General features: G+C 36.9%; 2 protein-coding genes across 4 annotated transcripts; one reads left to right on the plus strand and one right to left on the minus strand.

Annotated features, from left to right (window-relative positions):
- Positions 1 to 3,918: 3,918 nt before the first annotated feature.
- Positions 3,919 to 7,490, plus strand: LOC306856662 (F-box only protein 2-like). Of its 3 annotated transcripts, none has more exons than XM_079396032.1 (6): positions 3,919 to 4,015; positions 4,442 to 4,499; positions 5,216 to 5,342; positions 5,526 to 5,621; positions 5,702 to 5,840; positions 7,044 to 7,490. In XM_079396032.1, exons 2-6 carry the CDS (start codon positions 4,463 to 4,465, stop codon positions 7,176 to 7,178), a joined length of 534 nt encoding a protein of 177 aa, XP_079252158.1. In that variant the 5' UTR covers positions 3,919 to 4,015; positions 4,442 to 4,462; the 3' UTR covers positions 7,179 to 7,490. The 3 variants fall into 3 exon arrangements, with proteins under 3 accessions (XP_079252158.1, XP_079252157.1, XP_079252156.1); XM_079396031.1 differs by having other exon boundaries at positions 3,924 to 4,001; XM_079396030.1 differs by lacking the exons at positions 3,919 to 4,015; positions 4,442 to 4,499 and having other exon boundaries at positions 5,039 to 5,342; positions 7,044 to 7,482.
- Positions 7,491 to 8,038: 548 nt separating this feature from the next.
- Positions 8,039 to 10,021, minus strand: LOC306856663 (small vasohibin-binding protein). The gene is made up of 3 exons (XM_079396033.1): positions 9,692 to 10,021; positions 8,935 to 9,078; positions 8,039 to 8,656 (listed from the first exon to the last, which is right to left on the minus strand). The coding sequence occupies exons 2-3, from the start codon at positions 9,043 to 9,045 to the stop codon at positions 8,570 to 8,572; spliced, it is 198 nt and encodes a 65-aa protein (XP_079252159.1). The 5' UTR covers positions 9,046 to 9,078; positions 9,692 to 10,021; the 3' UTR covers positions 8,039 to 8,569.
- Between the last annotated feature and the right edge of the window lie 14,559 nt (positions 10,022 to 24,580).

A 24,580-nucleotide genomic window follows, 5' to 3' on the forward strand; every position in this document is an offset into this window, starting at 1 on the left:
AATAATAATAAATAAGCACACTGTAGTGGACAGCACATTCCAGGGCCCAGTTTATGGTGGGGGCCCCTCTGACCACAATAGTGGACAAAGTTTTGCTATATTTTGATTGGATCTTGGTGGACTAACATAAGCAAACTGTCCAATGCCATCTGATAAAGATGCCAGGGCAACAGCCAGACACCTCTTAGAGGGAAAGAAGAAGACCTTTGGTACAAAGGCCGGGAAACTTCTCTTTGGTCAAAATGCAGTTTCTGCACTTCACCCACCAACAGACTAGATATTCTGGTTGTGGTTTGGTAAGTGAATGATGCATTGGTAAAACTTTAGTGACACTTTTTCTGAATGTGTGTTTTGTTTGGACTATACAAATAAGTTCCACAGGAGGAAAGAAGGGTGGGCCACATTGTGTCCCCCCACTCTGATGGAAACAGCCAATCACAGCCTGGAAATGGAGAAGCGCTAGATTGCAATCTCCTCCTCATCGGAAAGAGATAAAGGTACCTTCCCAAAAGACACTCCTTGTTCCGAGTCGGAGTCCTGTTACTGGGAAGGCAGCAACAGAAACACCTTGTTCTGAGTCTCAGTCCTGCGAAGGAAGGGACAGCAACAGAAGATCCGAGTCCCCTGTCTGCAAGGGTGAGTCATTAGCAGATCAACCTCAGTTCTGAGTCTGAGTCCTGTTACTGGGAAGACAGCAACAGATCACCAACGTTCTGAGCCTCAGGCCCGTGAGGGAAGAGGCAATAATAGATACCAAGTCCTGAGTCTCCAGCTTCGAGGCAGCCACAGATACAACCATGTTCTGAGCTTCCAGTCTGTGAGGAAAGAGATAATCTGCGTTCAGGCTTCAGAGTCTTCGTCCAGTGAGACAACAACAGATGCAGCACGCCCTGAGTCTCCATCCTAGAGAGACAAAGAGGATCGACCAAATTCTGGGTCTCTAGCCCAGAGAGGCAGAAGACACACAGACATTTGCAACAAGGTTAAGCTGCGGTGAACAAACCTTCACTCCAAGGTACCTTTGCTTGCGTGTTCCAGGTTAAGGACCTTCTGCACCTGCGCCAGGGCCACATCTGCGTGTTCCAGAATTTAGGACCCCTTTGGTGCTCCAGGAGATCAGCATCATCCAGCGCTTCGTGTTCAAGGGTGTCGAAACGGATTCCTGCGCCTTTCCCCACTGCATTGTTACCAGCACAACCAGTGGATGAATTCATCGCCACCGGACTGCTCACTCAACCACAGAGAACGTAACTATCACCTATCCAAACCTCTTCCAGAGACCTTGGCATTGTTGTGTATTATCAGTATATGATTTTTCTAGTTGACATTAGATGTTATATAGCTGATTTCAGTTGATAACAAATAAGCTTTCAGGTATTTGTTTGATGCATAATAAGGTTCTTCTCCTTACTTGTTTCAGAGTAGTGACAGTTTATCTCTCCAGATAACATAGCTCTGACATAGCAACATCCAACATAATCACTTGCATTTTGTGCATCTTATGCACTTTATTCCTTTCCCATTGATGGTATTCATTTAGTAGTTGTTGATTACTTTTGTTGATTACTCTCTATCTTTTGTTAATAAAATCTATTTTATTACACTTGTGTCTTTCTTGTGTTGACAAGTGTGGCTAAATATGGTGACCCATACTCGGAATTTGTGCTCTGCACTTATCCTAACCAAGTGCACACACACAGCACACCCGGACATGCCAGTCGGGGGTTTGGTGCCTTGCTCACCTCAGTCGTGGCCTGCGTCCCAATGTGCACATTATCCATCCTAAATTCTATGTGATATTAGTAATGTTCAAAATTATTTAGGTTAGATAGACTGGGACGGTACTGAAGGAGGATAGAGCGCAGATTATTCACTCCCCCCACCAACAATTCCTGCCGGACCTGAGACTCAAACCCGTGACCTTTGGATTACAAGTCTGACTCTCTATCCATCCCACCAATCTTTCTTATGTGATGTACTTTTAACCACACCTTAAGTGACATGTGATCCAAAATCATAACATCGCCTGTGATGTGAGTACCCATCACTACAGTTTCGCCTCCTTAGGTTGGCGAAAACAAAATTCACTACAGCACCCCATCCGAGCAAATGGTTCAAAAACATTTTCATTATGCTGATTGAAAGTCTCTTTACATCCTAGTAACAATCACTAAGTTAAGTGGTCTAGATGTATTTATAGGTATTTATATAGACTGTGGAAGGCGTAGGACCATAAAATATCCGCCGGTCTGAGGACTACAATAGGCTGTCCTACCTGCCTGTCAAAGTATGTATTTGCATACCGCCGTGCACCCTGTTTGCACAGACAAGATATATCATCAGCATGCTCCATTACGCTATTGCAGACTGAGCGAGAATGAAAGGCTTTATATTGTAATGTTTTCTCACTGGTGAATCAGACATGAGGTAATCTGACAGTTTTGCATACTCTACCCACCAACGCTGTCTCTCCTCGTGTCATTGGTTAGCCTCTGGTCTACCTGTGCACATTCATGTATTCTGGAGGAGGCGTGGCTTGGAAGAGTGATTTGCAGAGAGGGTGGGTTCGTATGCTTTCAAAGCTAGCTTGCTATTGCCAGCCTCTCCGAAATCGCCTATACCATACCTGACCCTTTTTGGCATTGAGTATACAAGTTCATGAAAAAAATTGCCACATCTATACTGTTTAAGCCACAGAAGGTGTTTCATTCGTCATGTTGAAAAAATGTCCAAAAATGCAGAAAATGAGGAGAGGGTTTGTAAGAGATGTGCAAATTCATGCACAATTCCTCCACTCATTCTGTGAATTTCTGTTACTTTTGCTATATGATATTTTCACACATGTACACAATCCCATCAACCTGCAGGGTGGGGTTTATAATTTTATTTCTTCCACTGGTTATAGGTTTCTATTTACAATGTGTTTTTGCAGCGTCCATCAGTGTATCCAATCCCAGAGATATCTGTTGATTTCATGAACAAAATGGCCAATCAGAGGTGTTTAAAACCCATTTAATCCCACCAGTCGACCATGTAAAAGGTTTTCATTTATAAAGCTTTAAAAACATTACTGTCTGATGTTTAGTGCAATTCCTGCAAATGTCACATGACCAGAGCAATTTATTTCATGTTTGCACCTTGAGAAGATGATGCATCAAAGCTCCAAACGCATGGCTAGTAAAGTATGTTAACATAAAGATATGACAAATATTTTTGGGACACATTAGGGGTGGGAATCTTTAGTCACCTCACGATCCGATTCCGATTCTGTGAGTCGATCCGATTCCAGAACGATTATTGATCTACTTACCCATATTCATTAATTAGTTTACCGACTTGAGAATTTTAAAATCCTTACATTTACATATCCTTACATAAGTAATTAAGTACTTCTTAAAATAATTACAAATTTAAAAAAAAATAATGAAAATAATTTTACACTAATATAACTTCAAAACATACAAGCAAGTAGCAAATAATAAACAGGAGCATAGAAACATATAACAAACAAAGAGTGTTTCGTGTGTTTCTAAAGCAAACTCAGCATCATCGCACATCTGGTTAAAAACTAAACTCAGAATCCAGAATCAAGATGCATCGATGGATTGATTTTTTCTCCCACCCCTAGTACACATTATCTTTAAGGTGTCTAGTAAAAATATCTGAATTCACATATATTCAGTGTTGTAGGTGTGGTCTTAGAATGAGTAAGCCATGCATCAATAATTATATTGTTGGCTGTTGTAGAATAAAATGTCTCTGTTTTCTGTATGTCAGCTGCAGTTTTCCTCTGTAAAGTGAGTGACATTAGTGCTAACGTACACATGTGCTGTGCAGAACTGTCAGCAGTGAATACAGCTGCTGTGCTGATGCAGGAAGACTCATGTGCCTCATTCTGCCAACCAGAGAAAGCCTGCTGAGATCAGATTACAGGAAGCTCCCTCCCACCATCAAACACACTCTCGACTGACTCAGAGACAGACTCAGAGACTCCTCTCACTGTAAGTACTAGACAGTTTATATAATTTGCTGCTTTTTATGTGTTTTAATGTGATGCATTTACTTTATTTGTGTGCAAAGAGCTAATCCTTATGCTGAACAGCAAGAAACATGAGTCAGCTCACTGCAAAGGGCTAAGCTAGAGCTACAGGGCAAGTCAGTCCGGAAGGAAATTAACCACATGACAGCATTTATGTACTTATAATTCATAATACTTCTGGGAAACTATGTCAGCTTTAGCATTGCATTGATAATGGGCTTTAATTTATGCATACTTTCACAATGGTTCCCTGGTGATGAACATCCTGAAAGGAGGAAACGCTCGAGTTCTGCTGCAGGATTCAGGAAAAGGAATCGATCTCAGGATATTAATGATTAAAAGGACTGCTGGTACACTTGCATTGTCACTGTTTACACTATTTATCTGCTGTATTTCTCTCAGACATCTTTCATATTCAACAAAATGCCTGGAAACCTCTTAAAAAATCCTAATGGAGATGGTAAGTCGACATTTACACTACCATTCACAAGGCCAGATATGTTAAAAGAAAAGAAAAAAGAAATGTATTTTTGATGACATTTACAATGTTAATGGTGTTTATTTATGTTTATCTATAAAAATTTTAGAATGATTTCTGAAGGATCATGTCACATTTGACACTGAAACCTTGAGTAATGATGCTGAAAATTCAGCTTTGCGTCACAGGATTAAATTACACTTTAAAATAGAAAATAGTTATTTTGAATTGTAATAAAATTTCATTTTTGAGCAAATAAATACAGCCTTGGTGAACATAAAAGACAAACATTTAAAAATCTAACCAACCACAAACTTTTTTCAGCATCGTGATTTTAGGTTTTGGGAAAATAACTAATCTAGCTCTTTAATTCCTAACCTAATTTTCTGATAAATGTGGCACTGTATACTGCAAATATTATTGATAAACTGCTTATGCTTTTCTTTTATAAGTCACTTTAGATAATAAGCATCTGCTAAATGCATTTTTTGAAAGTAAAATAAATCCAGTTAATTAATATGTAGTTAAGTCAACTACATGCATAACAAAATAATACAAAAATGCTGTTTAGATGAAATAATTGTTAAAGATGAACTAATTTGCCATCACATCAGCTCTCCTTTTGTTAAATAAAATGATCAGAGCAGTAAAATGTACTTCAGCCACATTAATATCTGAAAAACTTGTATCTTCACCAGAGGATCTGGAACACTGGGAGCTGATAGACAATGGAGGCGATCAATGGCGGACAGAAGACATGCCGGGGGGTTGCGACTACACTTTCAATGATGAATCAGTCACTAAATTCTTTGTCACCTCTTTTCAGTAAGGGAATGAATAGTAGCCGAACAGACGAGGGTGGGGAAAATAAGGCTGTTTTTTCTTTGAAAGAACTTGGTGAAAAAGGATCCTTGTCTGTCTTTCACACTCCCTGCTTGTATTTCAACATGTCTTCATTCATCATTTGTATATCTGTGTGTTTCAGTGTCTATTTCTGCTCTGTTCCAGGCCGTGTATGAAAAGACAAGTGATTGACCTGCTGGCAGAGGGTTATGACCCTGAAAATTTAGATATTGGACAGCCAGCGGTCAATGTGGAGGACTGGTACGCCTTGATAATATGGACTTAATGGCACACGTTTTGTTTTGTCATGTTGTCCATTCAGTCATTTCTTTTGAATGTAGGTTCTGTGGCCGAACAGACTGTGGATGTATTTATAAGCTCACTGTGTCTCTGCTTGATGAAAACCTAGAGGTCATAGAAGAATTTAAGCCAGATGAAGTGACCCTTGACCCCGACTGTGACGACTGCTCTTGGAAACAGGTATGAGTGCAGAATCCAGTTTTATCGTATCACATTTGCATGGTCTCTAAATGATCAAAACTCTACTGAAAAACCTGTTGTACACAATCTACTACATGCCTTCTGATTTAGATTTTTTTTTAGCAAGTAAACATCCTTTAATATAATCGTAAAAACGTCCAACTTCAGGTTTTGATTCACATCTTTTTGCTGTGAAAACCTTTTAAAAAGTAAACATAAAAATAACTTTTATATTGCTTGTAATATTTCAAGATGAGCACTTACTGAAGCAACTTAGATTTGTTTGATTATCCATACATCATTAGAAAAATCATGTTAAAATGTGAGATTCAAATATGATCATCAGGTTTTTGACAGGATTATATACTCTCAATCATCATTGTATTGCAATACATTATATGTCCTGAAACAGATCTTTGATCTATCTATACACATTTGCAAACAAAATTATTTAGACTGTAGTACTTTTACAAATGCAGAAAAGTTTTTCTGAAGGTCCAGAATTGAATGATCAGAGCCTATTTAGAATTTTTCATCAACTTTTCTTTCTCAGAATTACTCAAGTGTGCATTGATAATTTTTTCTAATAGTTTACTGATGCCTTTGTTGAATTGTTCTCATAAAATGTTCTCGACAGCAAAATGCCTTGCAGGTCAAGGGTGATGAATAATTTTTATTGCAACACTGTGTGCGTGTGTCAGGTTTTACAGGTGAAGAACTAAATAGGGAAATAAAAAAAACTAGTGCTGTCAAAGGATTAATCACGATTAATCGCATCCAAAATAAAAGTTTTTGTTTACATAATATATGTGTGTGTACTGTGTATAGTTATGTATACATAAATACACGCACATACAGTGTATATTTTGAAAATGTTTACATGTATCTACAAGTCTATTCATATAATCTATACTATATATGAATATATTTAATATATAAACATAACAATTTTCTAAAATGTATACATGCATGTGTGTGTATTTATATATATATATATATATATACTGTCTGTTTATATATATATATATATATATATATATATATATATATATATAACAGACAGTACACAAATATTATGTAAACAAAAACTTTTATTTTGGATGCGATTAATCACAATTAATCGTTTAACAGCATTAAAAAAAAAGAATGAGATGCAAACTGCTATCTCAATTTTGTTCATGCAAACTTGTACTTCTGTTATAGGTGAGCCACACATTCACAGATTATGGTCCGGGCCTTCGCTTCATCACTTTTGAACATGGCGGTCAAGACACCAAGTATTGGCAGGGTTGGTTTGGAGTGAGAGTGACTGGAAGCTCTGTTACAATAGATCTCTAAACACCAATTAGACAAAATTATGATTGATTAAAAAAGACTAGATGTATTTTCCTCACAGCTTGCTTGTAGTTTTGCACATACTGCACAGCTGAAGGTGTACATGTAATGCTAGGCCTTAAAAATTTCTGTTTAACCACTAACTACCTCTATATGGCCCTGCAAGCTATGCATTGGATTAGCTTACATTAACAATGGCTAATGAAGTTTCTATATGCAATATATCTTCAATTAGCATAATCTCCTAATGTGTTATGCAATCCAAATAGGTCTGTATCATGCACACTTAAAAATAAAAAGGAGTGACAAAACATGATCCGTTTTAGACCTTCCTTCATCAAACGATATACTGCATTTCTATGACTTGGCTTTTTTAATCTGACAGCAAGCGAACAAGTTCAGGTCAGATGAAGACTGTATTTGAACTACCATTCAGGAGTTTAGGGTTGGGGAGATGTTTTTGAAAGAAGTCTCTTATGCTCACCAAGGCTGCATTTATTTAATGAAAAATGCAGTAAAAGTGTAATATTTTGAAGTATTATTACAATTTATTATTACAACTGTTTTCTATTTGAATGTTTTTAAAATGTAATTTATTCCTGTGATGAAAGCTGAATTTTCAGCATCGTTACTCCAGTCTTCACTGTCACATGATCCTTCAGAAATCATTCTACGCTGATTTGCTGTTCAACAAACATTTATTATTACTATCAATGTTGAAAACAGCTGTGCTGCTTAATATTTTTTGTGGAAACAGTGATGCATTTTGTTTTTCAGAATTCCTTGATCCTTATATCAGCGTATACTGACTATGGGATGCAGGAAAATAAGGCTCAGAGAAGGAAATTATTCTTTTTTTTTTCAAGAGATGATTTTTAATAACCAAATTTGAATTAAAAACTAAACTGTTAAAAACCGCTTGAGGTCAAAAGAACATGAACTATTATTAAAACATGCCACATGTCATAAAATAAATGAATCATAAACCAAAAGAGTGACAACTGTATCTTAATTTCCTTCAGTCAACAGGTCACAAATGGTCTAAAATAGCTTTGTGCAATCATACATAATGTAATACTTGTTCAGGGCAAGAATGACAGATAAAACATCACAATTAACAATGACAGTGAAAATAAAACTGAACAGATCTATTGAGTGAGTGAATGTCTTTTCACAGGGAGGTTCTCTGATAATGCATTATGATATTTTTGGTTTTGTGATTGTACACTCAGATTCAAGTAGTGTGTGTGCATCAGTCTCCAGCGGATACATTTTGGTTTAAATGTCAAAGGCTGAAAGGGATGATTATCAAATGGTGTACAATAACAGAAAAATATGAGTAACATCATGACATAACCCTAACCTGTGTATGTTTGCCCTGACATGAGTTTTTCTCATTCACTTTGAGATTGCATCTGCTTGCAAAAGGCCTCAAACTGCTGCTGTTCAAGTTCAGTCATGACTTTGTTCAGGGCATAAATCTGTAACAGAGAACAAACTGAGATGAACTGAAATGGAAATAAACAACATTTTAAGATGTTTAACATTGAACATTGATTATTTAAGTAAAAATGCAAGTAAACGATCATGCAACTTTGTATAGATGGTTACAAAATGATTTTTTTGAAGGATCATGTGACACTGAAGACTGGAGTGATGCTTTGCATCACAGGAATAAATTCAAATAGAAAACAAATGGTAATGATATTTCACAATATTACTGTATTCTGGATCAAATAAATGCAAAATGCAATGTGACCTCTGCTCTTTGTCTCTGCTTTAGTTCCTGCTGGGCTGATTTCTGTTTGGTTCTGTCTCCACGGGTCGGTGTTTGCTGCTTCTGTTTGTCTTTTCGACATGCTGGCTCCATTTTAGAAAAAGATGAGTCCAGATGATAATTTCACTGAAATAAAAACAGGTTACTGAAGCCACACGTGTCAAACAGATAACAGTACATCAGAGATTTTCAAACTTTAGATGCCACATATACATTTAATGATGTACAAGGGACTCCCATCCTCAGATTTAAAAGCATTTATATCGTTTCTTGTATAAAGACCAAATTATACTGTGAAAAATATCAGAAATTTCAAGAATAGTTGAGAAAAAGTACTCGTTTTAGCACTGTACATGTACTATCTATTCACTGATATATATATATATATATATATATATATATATATATACATACTTTATATTTATTTATTTATATTATTTTAATCTTTTTTTAAATGTAACGTTACACAGTATTTCCACGAACTAGCATTCCGTGGGTTTTTGTTCATTTAAAAACAGCTGGAATAGATTATTAAATAACACCATACGTGAAAGGTTCATTTTCGTTATTATTTCGGATTAATTTAGAAATAAGTATAATTCACTTCATTCAAAATAGCAATCCATAGCTTATTAGCATAGCTCGTAACCCCTGTCAGAAATGACTATTCATGATCGTATAGCAAACTTCATCTCTGAAGACTACAAGAAATACAAACAAAGAGGCTACCTAGTCTTACCTTATGATTTATAACGAAAACAATCAACAAAGATGAAGCTAGTTCGGTTTAGCAGGCTTGTGGTGTCACTGATAAATAAACCCGGATAGAGAGAGTCTTCGTTGCTAGAAGGTTCCTATGAGATCGACGGGAACTAACTTAAAAGGTATTTAGTGAAACGTAATTAATTTATTTTATTTTATTTTAAATTGTATCATTTTTTAGATGTAATAACACTGAAAATGTATTAGCATTGTATAATCGCTTTTTTTTCTAGCAAAAGTGGAAAATGTATGACAACTAGCCCCGGTCTCGCTTATTAGTTTTCCATAAAATTCACAAAACTCTTATAAAATATAAACGGTGTCAAAATAGTTTCTTTAGGGGTTTTCCCAGCATATGTTGCAAAAGGCAAACACAAGAGGTCGCTCTTATACAGCTATTGGAGATTAAGACTTGATCAGTGCATTAATTCATCTTATTTGTGTGCATTACATTAAATTAACCATCAGTTATTTTGTATTCTGTAACAACTGGACAGACTGAGTTACTTCAGTATCCAGAATCTAAAATTTCACATGGCTATATATTTCTTCCATACCAGCCCCGAAAGCGTTAGTAAAAGTTTAGTAACAAAAACATTTCACTCTGGGTTTTACCTCCCTGCCACTTTGGAATTTAAATCTATTCCAGTGTTTCTATTAAATTACTTGCGTGAAATAATTCAAAAGCTCAGTTTAAGACTCTTTTTAAGACCCTCAGAGCAGGCCTGTCACAAATGCTGGCTAGCAGTTATTGTTATCCTCACGTATCAGACGACAAAAACACCCATATGTCACCAGAAAGACAGAAAACTGTATGTCAGGTTGTCAGACACCAATGGACCACCAAGGAAAAAACTGCTAAAAGCTCTCGGCGAAGGCCTACAGATCATCATTTATGTAAATATTGGTTAATTCGATACCTGGCAGAACCTGACAAGGCATAAAAATGTCAAAGAGACTATAAACTACCCCGTTTGGATCGTGTCGTTAGAGTAACAGAGGACTCGTATAATTGTAATATGCCCCAAATCAAGACATCATTGATGGGTTTACTTCAGTTTGACCATATATGATGCTGTATTTTTGACGGTCATATAGCTGTCTTCAAGTTTATGCCCTTTGGCACCGCTGTGCCACATGAAATTTATCATGGCACATTCCGATGTGTTTTCCTGGATTCTTTCCCCAACACAGGAGAGCACTCGCTCTGTAATAATATCCAAGGAAGAACAACTTATCCTAAATGCAACAGACCCCCTCCGACAGATTTTCCACTCAGTCTTAACCCGACCTTTAGCGCCCTAGGAAAAGCTGGCATGCGCGAGGGAGTTCCCATGAGCCACTGCCACAGTCTGCGGAAAGCCAGCCTGAACAAACTGAATGCGGTGGGTCAGGAGGATTGTTGTCAGATGCATAAGAGGAGCTTTGCCCACTGCTCTTGACCGTGTATTTCTTCCCTAATACCAGCACACCTCATTGACTGGAGCAGTAACTCAAAGTGATTTGTCTGTTATCGAGACATTCTTTCACTCCAGAGCACAGTTCATCAGACAGATGCATGATGGGATTACATCTACAGAGGTAATGAGTCAAGATAGCAGTGGAAAGCAGCTTGTACAGGCCTACAGGGTATAATTTGAAACTGTTGTGATCTAAACACTGTAGGCCTACAGATTTTGTACACTGCAAAAGTTTGGACACACTTGATACTTTTTTATGTAAAGGCTTATTCTCAAATGCATAAAATGTACCAAATGTAAATAAATCAGTAAATAAATAATCTAAATCTAAAAAAATACATATATTTTTAAATTTTAATCTTTACTTTCTTCAAATGTAATTTTTATAAATATTTGTTTATTTATATATATATATTTTATGTGTGCGTGTGTATAAAATTGAAAGGCATAAATAATCATTGTTATATTTTAAAATTGTATACATTTTATGTATTTGCCTAAGCCTTTGGATAAAATCAAAGTAAATAAATATTTACATGTTTATCTATTATATATTTACATATTTCATATATATAATATTTCATATAGAATTAATCTTATTTCATAAAATTAGATTAATTGCATCCAAAATAAAAGTTTTTGTTTGCATAATATGTGTGTGTGTTCTGTGTATGTTTATTATGTGTATATAAATACACACACATACAGTATATATTTGGAAAATATTTACATGTCTATATTTATATTCATATAATTTATATTATAAATAAATGCATTTAATATATAAAAAATAAAATTTCTCTGAAATATATACATGCATGTGTGTGTATTTATATATACATAATAAATATACACAGTACACTTATGTAAGCAAAAACATTTATTTTGGATGCAATTAATCGTTTGACAGCACTAATATATATATATATGACATTTTACGAATATTTAATTAAATTAAATGTTTTAAAATATTGGTTTTAATTAAAAACATTTTGTAAATACTTTGTCATTTATTTGATATAGTTTTAAACTATTGATTGATTGATCAGTTGATTGATTGAATAGATGTATGTACCAGGGTGCTGGAGGGTTCATGGGAGTTTGCCCAACCAGTCCACATGTGTTTTGTGGATTTGGAGAAGGCATTCGACTGTGTCCCTCGCGGCGGCCTGTGGAGGGTGCTCCGGGAGTATGGGGTCCGGGGTCCTTTACTAAGGGCTGTCCGGTCCCTGTATGACCGAAGCAGGAGCTTGGTTCGCATTGCCGGCAGTAAGTCAGACTTGTTCCCGGTGCATGTTGGACTCCGGCAGGGCTGCCCTTTGTCGCCGGTTCTGTTCATAAGTTTTATGGACAGAATTTCTAGGCGCAGCCAGGGGCCGGAGGGTGTCAGGTTTGGTGACCACACGATTTCGTCTCTGCTTTTTGCAGATGACGTTGTCGTGTTGGCTTCATCAAGCCAGGACCTTCAGCAGGCACTGGGACGGTTTGCAGCCGAGTGTGAAGCGGCTGGGATGAGAATCAGCACCTCCAAATCCGAGGCCATGGTCCTCAGTCGGAAAAGGGTGGTTTGCCCACTTCAGGTTGGTGGAGAGTTCCTGCCTCAAGTGGAGGAGTTTAAGTATCTTGGGGTTTTGTTCACGAGTGAGGGAAGGATGGAACGGGAGATTGACAGACGGATCGGTGCATCTTCTGCAGTAATGCGGTCGATGTACCGGTCTGTCGTGGTGAAGAAAGAGCTGAGCCGCAAGGCGAAGCTCTCGATTTAACGGTCAATCTACGTTCCTACTCTCACCTATGGTCATGAGCTTTGGGTCATGACCGAAAGGACAAGATCCCAGATACAGGCGGCTGAAATGAGCTTTCTCCGCAGGGTGGCTGGGCGATCCCTTAGAGATAGGGTGAGAAGCTCGGTCACTCGGGAGGAGCTCAGAGTAGAGCCGCTGCTCCTTCACATTGAGAGGGGTCAGCTGAGGTGGCTCGGGCATCTGTTCCGGATGCCTCCTGGACGCCTTCCCGGGAAGGTGTTCCGGGCGCGTCCCACTGGGAGGAGACCCCGGGGAAGACCTAGGACACGCTGGAGAGACTATGTCTCCCGGCTGGCCTGGGAACGCCTCGGTGTCCCCCCGGAAGAGCTGGAGGAAGTGTCTAGGGAGAGAGAAGTCTGGGCATCCCTGCTTAGACTGCTGCCCCCGCGACCCGGCCCCGGATAAGCGGAAGAAGATGGATGGATGGATGGATGTATGTACCAACTGAATAAAAGAAGTGCAAATATAAGAAAGATTGCATTCATTTATTTACATGCTTCCATATAGCTTTGATGATTTACTATTACCCAAAGAGTGTAATATTGATAATAAAGATTCAGTAGGTATGTCTGAACTTTAAAAAGGTATATAAAGCCAGTTTAAGTTCTAGAACAGAACAGAAAAGACACCCTTATGCAGAAAGTCTGGAACACCCACCGCGGCTGTCAACAATTTGAATACAGATGACCAACTCAAGTTAAAAATAAAGAGGAAAGGAAGCAGCCTTTAATAAACATTTCATATTGCTGTCACTTACACATAAGACCTTAGCCACAGCAGCATCCAGCGCTGGCTCGAAAACCTCTACATGCTGCCAAAGAAACGTAGCCCCACAATGAACTTTTCAGCACTAAAAATAACCTCTAGAATGAATGATGCCCAAACTGAATGGCAAACTGTGGCCTCTTTTTTCACACCTGTAGTGCATCTGACCAGCAGATCCATCCAGCAAAAACAGTGGCATTGTTGCACTGGTGAAGGATGGAGAGGAAATGAGCGCACCAGTTTGCGTGTTAGCCGTAGGGTGGCAGCATTTTTTGTGGATGTGCACAATGGTTGTTGTAATCGCGCTCAATAAACGCACAAACCACATTAAAACAGTTCTGCATTTTTGGCTCCAGCTCATCTGACATCATCAGGGCCTTTCTGACCTGCCCATGGACATTCAGAGACATCAGGAGCAGGAGCATTTCTTCACGGGACAGAACAAAAGAAACGTTGTTACTGGATCGTGTTCAGGTTGGGAACAAGCGAACAACAGTTAAATGTTCATTAGAGAGTTTTAATAAGCAAAATGAGCAACCTGTTTTCCTTCAAACGTCTTGGAGAGATGAAGTTTGACATGCTTCAGACAGATCTGCTTCACGGCCTGACGTTAAACAAGCAGTCAAGAAGTCAATAAGGGGCCTGTTTCATAAAACAGGTTTACCAAATAAGCCAGGTTTATTTCAGTTAGTCTGACTTGTTGTCAATTGATTCGGTTTAAAATAAGTCTGACTAACTAAGTCTGGCTTGTTTGGTAAACCTGTTTTATGAAACAGCCCCCGGCTCTTTCTCCTTCACTAGCCTCAATGTGGACTTCTTCTAGAGCCTAAGATTACATTCAATACTTTAGATTAATTGAAATATGCTTCATGACATTATTTTATAAACAAAGCTCTTTCAAATGAGATTTTTTTTGTTTGTATTTTAAAGAAAACGAGTGCTGTCTGTGCAAAACTTTATCTCAGATTACTTGTAAAGTAACATTTTAAATCATAAAAGTAAAATTTATGATTTAAAGAATCATATATATATAAGCCAATATATTATCAATGCACACAAATGTGAACATTTGCTAATTTATTTCTGACAGCATATAATTAATAATCATCTTGCCACATCACCAGTGTTATTGTAGTTAACTAAAACAATTAAAAATAATTTTAAATAAAGCTGAAATATAAATGTAAATATTAGATAACTGAATTACAATAATGTTACGTTGCCACTAAAATTACTTAAAATAAAATAAAAATAACCTGATGTCATCTTATTAAATTAAAGATTCTATGTAAATGTGTATTTTGACAGTTTAACTAAACAATTGAATAACTATTGAAATTATACATTTAAATGCATCCCAGTCAACAGCATTTGACTGAATTAATTTATGTAACTGTAGGAATTATATACCTATAGGCTATGCCACTTCAGGGGCAGTTCTAGGATTAGGCCTCAGAGAGACTATTAGATACAAGGATACAAATGACCTAAATAAACAGTATTTTACTGTGCTTATGAAAACAGTATTACTGTATGAATTAATTAGACACAACCTATTAACATTACAGAAGTCACTTGGTGAGTGATTCTCATGTTTTTTTGTTGTTGTTTGATTAAGAAATGCATGGTTCTGTTATACTGACACACATCCAATCATTTCTTAACCGTTTATGTTTATTTAAGATGTAACCAACTGGGTTTACTTGAATACTCATCAAGACAGCCATTGTGACATAATATGTTGTGTTTTTGCTTATTTGCAAAAAAATCGAGCCACTGAAACGCACTCTCATGAGACCAGGCTGGTGTGCTGTCCGTGCAGTGCCTCTCATGGGTCTACCACAGCGTGCGAGTACCACACTGAGATCAATAAACGAGCAAGAATGATACACTTTCTTAAGGAAGCAGCACTGGCCTGATCGTTCAGATTATAGTTATAGGAGGTTGAGACGACAAATAGCGGGACTGAAGCCCACCTAAAAAGGGTCTAGAACTGCCCCCTTATCATTTGATTAGCCTGAACTGTTAGTTGTGTAGGATTGCTCAGAGTCAAATGTCATTTAATGCAATATTGGTCTTATGTAAAAACCACTGCTCTGTGCTTCTAAAAATAGTCCGAAAGGTTCCGTGAAGAACCTTTAACATCCATGGAACATTGCTATTGCACAAAATGTCCTTCAGAGTGGAAAAGGGTTCTTTAGATTACTCAAAAATTCTTCATATTAAGGTTCTGCTATGGCATTCAACCATATTTAAAAATGAAGTGAAAGCCAGACTTGACATCAGAATATCCCAAGATTGGTGTTCTCTCCAAGCGAGGCCACAGAGCATTCGTACTGCTATCCCACACAGATTAAGGGAAGTTGTGGCCTAATGGTTAGAGAGTCGGACTTGTAATCCGAAGGTTGCGGGTTCGAGTCTCCGGCCGGCAGGAATTATAGGTGGAGGGAGTGAATGTCCAGCGCTCTCTCCACCCTCAATACCACGACTGAGGTGCCCTTGAGCAAGGCACCGAACCCCCAACTGCTCCCCGGGCGCTGCAGCATAAAATGGCTGCCCACTGCTCCGGGTGTATGTTCACGGTGTGTGTGTGTTCACTGCTGTGTGTGTGCACGTTGGATGGGTTAAATGCAGAGCACGAATTCCGAGTATGGGTCACCATACTTGGCTGAATGTCACTTCACCTCACTTCAGATGCCGCTCTAACAGATGCGTTTTTCCTGCACCGATGATGGTCGTGAGTCTGCAGCGGACCCTCCTGTGCCGTGCCTGAGCGATATACTTCTTTTAAAACGCAAGGTTTCACAGGTATGCATGTGGCAAAGATGGATCTCATTTTATATGCATTATGCAAATATCGCCTTGGCTGGCGCGAACGACCCATCCTTTTAACGTAAACAAACCGCCTGGCAATAAATCCTCACTTGTTATTTTCTTGGTTTCACTCCCCAGAGCCGATTCTCAAATACAACATCTGCTTGTTGAACATGACGCCTCCCCCGTTCCCCCACGTCGACTCCCAGCATCTTCAGCAGCACGAGGGGGTAGAAACAGTCAGTCTCCGACTTTCAGACCGGCCTCTCAGCCACGACCTAGTACTCATTACTACTGTTTGTTTTGGCAGCGGCCAGATGGTACTTAGGATCGTACAAGCATCCCGGCCAACACGCGATATTTATGTTTAGGGGACGTGGACATCGGTTTAGTTAGAATCAATAATACCTTTTAACGCAGGTCTGAAACACTGAGTCTTCAGTACTTTGTGTGAAGCTGAGCGAGAGAGAAAGGAAAATATATACTTCGGGAAACAAATCAACCATTTTTCTTTTCTCTCCAAGTGTAATTTGGACCCTGACCCTCCTAATTTTCAGTCTGGGGCCCCTTGCGGATTGTCAAGTTGCCTACGTGTGGAATAACGTATTATATTACAAGTCGATACGTACCAAGAATGTGATAAACAACACTAGCATTCTTGAATTGTCCGCAAGGAACGTGAAGTAATACCAGCAGTTATACATACCTCCACACCATCATCTGACCTCAACCCTAATGTGATACATGAGGGATCAAGCCGTCGAATGGTGTTAACGCTCATCTAATGAGAGTCCTCTGCTCGTCTCATGTGCTGGAAGAGCCACTAAACCCAAAATTCGTCAAATGAATTACCACCCATCCAACCCACCCAAAACAAGTTGAGCTGTTTACAAGGCAGACACAACAATTCACAATGATCAGTCTCTGAGAATGTCAATACAAAATATGGAAAGCTACTTGGAGCGATAATAAATAATTAAAGATCATTTCTGACTTGTTTTCAACTTTGAAATTCTATAAAGAGTGGGAAAAAGTTTCTTTAGATTATTTGTATTGAGATAAAATGGTTATTTTGAGAACTGTTCACTGAAAGGTTCTATGGGAAAAACAAAAATGGTTATTTTATGGCATTCGCTGTGAAAATCCCTTTTAGAAGCTTTTTTATTTTAGTAAAGAATGCTTTAAAAAGGTTTAAAATGACTTACTCTCATTAAAGTTAAAGATAATACACCATTTTTGACCTGTTTTCAAGCTACAAATTCTCAAAATAAGATACATTTATTAGAAATCAACAACGCATAAGATATTAAGACTCATTTTTAGAGATTGCATCTTTAGTATTTTGTCTTACTGCACTGGAAGATCTTTTCATTTGTTTTTAACTTAAAGAGAGGCAAAGATAAGAGATATCAAATCTTTTTTTTTTAAATAATGTATTAAAAATAACTATTAAAATCTGCCTTTGGAGTAAAAAAAAAAAATTATAACTCATATAATATAATTCTTGCCCCACAAAAATACTGTGTAAGAAATTATTATTTTATTTTTTTTGCAAGAACTGTTTGAAAACCTGTCTTAATATCAAATAAATATATTTGTTTTAAGGATTTTTAGATATTCTAAAAAAAAAAAAAAAAGATAGAAATAAAAATATCTTTAATTGCAGTGTATATACTGATGAAGTGCATACCTACAATGTACTGTAAATCACCTTTTTGCCAATATGATGTAGAGATCAGGCTGTATTCGAACCTGCAACCACTGTGCCACCATCTAAAACGAAGCATGTGGCTGTTGGTTCACATCTTAGAGGGACAACTGAAGACACTATTTAACCTGGACTGTTTCAGCACAAACCAGCTGTGCAAACAAAAAAGCATGGCTCTGCGGGCCGCTGGGGATACAGGTGTAATTCAGAAGAATGAATAACCACACTGTGGTCAGGACTGGCTTCTGACACAGTGACGTCTAATCATGAAGTGCCACCACACCACAGACCTGCAGACAAACCTCCAGATGTTCATAATATGCAAGTCACGGTCAACATGTGATGGGATCATTTGCTCTGTTGCAACCGCACGCCAGATTTCACATCAGCAACTTAATTCCAGGTTAACTCCAGAGAGACTGTCCCTGGTTTTGTGAAGGTTTTGCTTTATCAGTTTGCTCCTGCTGGTAGATGCTCTACTACATCATGGTACGTCATATGTGGGAAAAATTATAGCCTTTCAAAAGTATGGTGCACCTACTAAGATTGTTAGCATTAACTAAAACCATAAAAACATGAAATAAAACAAACATAACTGAAAAAAACAAACAAACAGTAAGCTTATTTTATCTAGTTCTAAAATATTAAAAATATATATATTACACTATATACTAGACATATCCAACACAAACGACAAAAACATAACAAAATTAAATTTTGTTTAACTAAAATAAAAATAAAGACAGAAAATATATAAAAATAAAATCTAATTTAAATTATTAACAAAAACTATAATAATATATCAATAATACTAAAATAGCACTGCCCCAAATATGACACAAATATATCACATTTTATTACTTTTTTTCCCTTATATTAGTTAAATCATGGTCATGTTCGATTAAATTGTTTCCTTATATATAAATTATGGACACATTTTACTATTTTTTATTTTTATTTTTTTTACTCATTTTAATTTAGTTAAATCGTGGTCACAAATATATATTTTTCTCATGCATCATGTGTTGGGCTCTGTACAAATATTTTTGTAAGCAATTTTAAAAGAAGAAATACTATGGTAGTTTTTATTAGTATTTTGAAATACGGTCCATTTTTATATTTAGCAGTTTTAGTTGCATTTAGTTTTTTTATATTTTGCATTTTTAGTTTGATTAATTTTGTGTTATTATTATTATTCATGATTTTGCATAAAAATTAACGATTCAAAGTGGAAAAATAAATGTATTAGCAAATGATGACTACTTTCTACTTACGCTTTTCTTATATTTGAACTCTTTTAAATGCTGAAAAACATAATAAAAACATTGAATAATGATAATGGGTTACATGAGTTAATTAAAATTCACTGTTGTTAAAAGATCACAACTGAGAATAAGTTCCAGTGGCCATGAATAAAGATTCATACAGTTTTAAACTCCAGTACGACTGATGTCCATTTGAGGCAGCGTCTTTGCCAGTCTGCTGTAAAGGTTTATTGACACTTGAAAATATCACCACTGGGTCCCCTGGGAGTGGTGGGTTTGCCGACGCCGGGAGCAGTGTTAAGACCAAACAGGACTAATTGAAGGAGACGCTTATATATTCTTCAGTGTATGGCTCAGGGTGCGCTTGGCCACAGCAGCGGACACCTCTGGCAGCAAAGTGGGTAGTGGATATGGCCTAAACCAAGAAATGCACCACAGGGCATGTAGGGCTGTAAAAGATCTCACAAATGAGAAGGTTTCTGAGTGAGATATATAAAAGTGACTTTTTCTTGCAATTATGAGAGGGATTCCAAATTCTCAGCTTCTTGGGAGAATTGAACTCAGAATTGTGAATGACAGAAACAAAAAAGTACAAGATGTTAACTTGCAATACTGTGCTTACGTCTCCATTCTGAGTCTATATCCCACAATTTACACAGTTTACATCTCACAATTCTTTGTTTCCATCATGAAATAAAAAAAAAAATCATGCTTGCATTACAATTGCAGTGTCTGACAAGCTATGGCACTCTGACGTAACACATCGTGTTCTCACGCAGTGAAAAAAACACGTTCTCACTTCCAACTTGTCACATATTGGCTTTGTCCAAATACCCACTCTTGCGGTCTTTGCACTTGGCCACTTGACTACTTAAATGATGTATTTCCTATATTTGGCCCAAGTGTTCAAGTGAGGATGAAGAGCACAAGTGTGTGTCGAACTTTTCATTACCTGATGGGACACACTTATAATGTTGTAAAAATGCAAGTGTTTACACAGCTTTATTTTAATTTTAATTACTTTGCATTTTAAAATCAAATTCTAACTGTCTGTTCAGTAGTCCCAATAACATGACATAATTTTAATTTGTGGTGCTTCTAATGAAATTATAAAAAGCAGTTGGAAATGTTGTACGAAATAAATATCACCACTAATCATCTTTGCACGAATAAAATGTAAAACCCCTGTTTTTCTACCAAATTATTTGTAATATCTAATTATTATTAATATGTAACTTACTTTGGAAAGGTTTCCGTGACCTCTCGCGAGATCTCAGTAAAAATTCTCTAGATTTATTTCCAGAACATGATGCATGATGGGATATACACTAAGCCGAGATAGTGGGTATTTACGGTGCGTTCCAAACGGGATATATCGTCCCCTCCGAAGTGCACTTCGAAGTGAAAACAATCATGGCCGCCATATTGAAGTGTCTTTCCAAACCAAAGTGCTCAAAACTGTCCACTTCAAAGGGCCCTTCAGAATGAAGGATTTCGAAGGGTACAACTGATGGACACTTTGGGCTCCCATGAGCCTTTGTACAGATGCTTTGCATAATGACGGTGCCTCCGTGTGGGCACAATATGATGACGCAGAAGGGCATTTCAAGAAACAGTTGTTTGGTCCCCTACACCCTTCAACCCTTCGAAGCTCTCACTCCAGAGGGTAAACCCTTTGAAGGGATTAGGGCATAGTGATGAGCCCTTCTGAATGGAACGCTGGGTTAATATCCATTAAGGGCACTGCGCTTTGCCATTTTTAAGACCTGGGACAGTCTTGCGCACTTACTTCCTGTCGCACGGACGTGCTCTCAAGTGGCCAAGACTGCAAGTGTGGGTATTTGGACAAAGCCATTAAAGCTTGGTCAGGACCACTTGGGGTCACTTTTTGACGTGCAGGTCCTACATTGTTTTCAGTTGTTTGTCTTAATTTAATGGTTTGCATGCATTTGTAACAAATATAAATAATTTTATATAAATTTATACTTTCCTTGGAGCACCTAATCCCACCCCTACCCACTTCTGATCAATATAAAACACGTAACAGGCAAATATAAGTGCAGTCACAGGTATTTATTGCAAAATTGTGCAGCGCCTTTATTGTTCCTTTAATCGCTGAAAATGATCCCGTTCCGTTAATGCACTCACATCTCATTCAAAAACATACTCCCGTCCCGCAGAATGACGTAATTTTGTTGAATTTGCTGAGACTGCAACACAGGAAGAGCTTTACAGCAGATGGAGATGGCGATCGTACGACGGCGTTTTAGTGCCACGTTAAAAAATAAAGATTAAAGTCGTAATATTTCGAGAATAAAGTCGAAATATTACGAGAATAAAGTCGAAATTACGAGAATAAAGTCGAAATACTACGAGAATAAAGTCGAAATTTCGAGAATAAAGTCGAAATACTACGAGAATAAAGTCGAAATTACGAGAATAAAGTCTAAATATTAAGAGAATAAAGTGTAAATACTACGAGAATAAAGTTGAAATTACGAGAATAAAGTCGGAATATTACGAGAATAAAGTCGAAATATTACGAGAATAAAGTCGAAATGTTACGAGAATAAAGTTGAAATTACGAGAATAAAGTCGGAATATTACGAGAATAAAGTCGGAATATTACGAGAATAAAGTCGAAATACCAAGAGAATAAAGTCGAAATATTACGAGAATAAAGTCGAAATTACGAGAATAAAGTCAAAATTACGAGAATAAAGTCTAAATACTACGAGAATAAAGTTGAAATTACGAGAATAAAGTCGAAATACTACGAGAATAAAGTGTAAATACTACGAGAATAAAGTTGAAATTACGAGAATAAAGTCGGAATATTACGAGAATAAAGTCGAAATATTACGAGAATAAAGTCGAAATGTTACGAGAATAAAGTCGAAATATTACGAGAATAAAGTCGGAATATTACGAGAATAAAGTCGAAATACCAAGAGAATAAAGTCGAAATATTACGAGAATAAAGTGTAAATACTACGAGAATAAAGTTGAAATTACGAGAATAAAGTCGGAATATTACGAGAATAAAGTCGAAATATTACGAGAATAAAGTCGAAATGTTACGAGAATAAAGTCGAAATATTACGAGAATAAAGTCGGAATATTACGAGAATAAAGTCGAAATACCAAGAGAATAAAGTCGAAATATTACGAGAATAAAGTCGAAATTACGAGAATAAAGTCAAAATTACGAGAATAAAGTCTAAATACTACGAGAATAAAGTTGAAATTACGAGAATAAAGTCGAAATACTACGAGAATAAAGTCGAAATATTACGAGAATAAAGTCGAAATGTTACGAGAATAAAGTCGAAACACTACGAGAATAAAGTCGAAACACTACGAGAATAAAGTTGAAATTACGAGAATAAAGTCGAAATACTACGAGAATAAAGTCGAAATATTACGAGAATAAAGTCGAAATCTCGAGAATAAAGTCGAAATTACGAGAATAAAGTCAAAATATTACGAGAATAAAGTCTAAATACTTCGAAAATAAAGTCGAAATATTACGAGAATAAAGTCGAAATTACGAGAATAAAGTCGAAATTACGAGAATAAAGTCAAAATATTACGAGAATAAAGTCTAAATACTTCGAAAATAAAGTCGAAATGTTACGAGAATGAAGTCAAAATGTTTCGAGAATTTAAATCGTAGAAATTAAAGTTATAATATTTTGAGAGTATAGCCTATATTGCGCATGCAAATGGCCGGGATTGAGAGCACCAGGAGAAGTGGCCAGGCCACCGTAATGGATTTGAATATTGTTGCGACCGAGCGGCCGCATCATCTCACAATTTAAGGACTTGCGGAAACAGCTTAATAATCAAGAATATGATATTTATTAACAGACTGAACAGGAACAAATTTTTATCTTAGCACGTTGGAGCTACGCATGCGCACTGACTGGTCTAGCCTGAAAAATAAGCTTTTTAAATGCTATTTGAGCATAAGAAACAACATTTATGGGGCAGTTCATTTCGGATTTTATTGCTGATTTGATATGTGCAATTTAATCGCGAGTTCAGCGAGCTGTTTTTGAGATTTCCGGATTCCCCCATTCTTTTAGATAGGACTTGGTCTCGTCTGAGCTGCCCGGAGGCGTTGCAAATATGGCGGCCGAGTGAACGGACTTTCCTTTTGGTCACAGTATGCTTGGAAATAATATTTAATATCTTCCATCGCATTCTTTATTTGTAGTGCGCAGCAACCACCCAATAGCAATAGCTTAGGCTTGGTGCTTTTAGTCCTTTTAATATAAAACAAAGTCTCAGCTTTCAAAATCAGTTTTATAGCGAGACAAATTATGTGTCTTACAATAATGTGATTAGATATGACAGATCGCTGTATTTATGCGAATCAACTCATTAAATTATTGTGAAAATTCCACCACCTACTCCGCAAAAACATCTGTGGTATCCAAACTTTCATTCCTCACACAGCTTGTTTAATTAAACAGCAATAAAACGTTCTAAAGGTTGAAGTGGCCTCAAAGTTGTTAACATAAGTTATATTTTTGTCTTTTCTGCTGTAAATGTTAAGTGACTATTCACACACTGTTTTATTCATGGTATAATAATGTAAATGAGGACAATATTTAACGTCTTCATTATTTGTAGCGCGCCAGCCACCCAGTAATCCAACAATTGTGTGCTTTTACACACAGCTCAGCGAAATACAAATTATAATGAAATACAAATTATAAATATGTTTTTTCTCTTTATTTCAAGTTTATAGCAAGATATTAAAGTGAAGGAACATCATAAGGCATGAAAAAAACAGTTTAGCCTAATTTATGATGAAAATAAAGTCTTGTCGTTCTGTATTGTAATCGGAAAGATGATTGACTCACGTGCCGCTTGACAAACATTATTGCAATATAGCCTACATATTGTTTGTATTTCGCTATAAAACTGTTATATTTTGAAAGCTGATACTTTGGAATATCTCCCGGTTCTCCCAATCTGGGCCATTTGCATGCTCAAAAGGCTAGAATAGCCTTTCTAAAAATATTATAACTATAATCTTTA

The sequence above is a fragment of the Barbus barbus genome (genome assembly GCF_936440315.1).
Source record: "Barbus barbus genome assembly, chromosome: 37".
NCBI classification, from domain to species: Eukaryota; Metazoa; Chordata; class Actinopteri; order Cypriniformes; family Cyprinidae; genus Barbus; species Barbus barbus.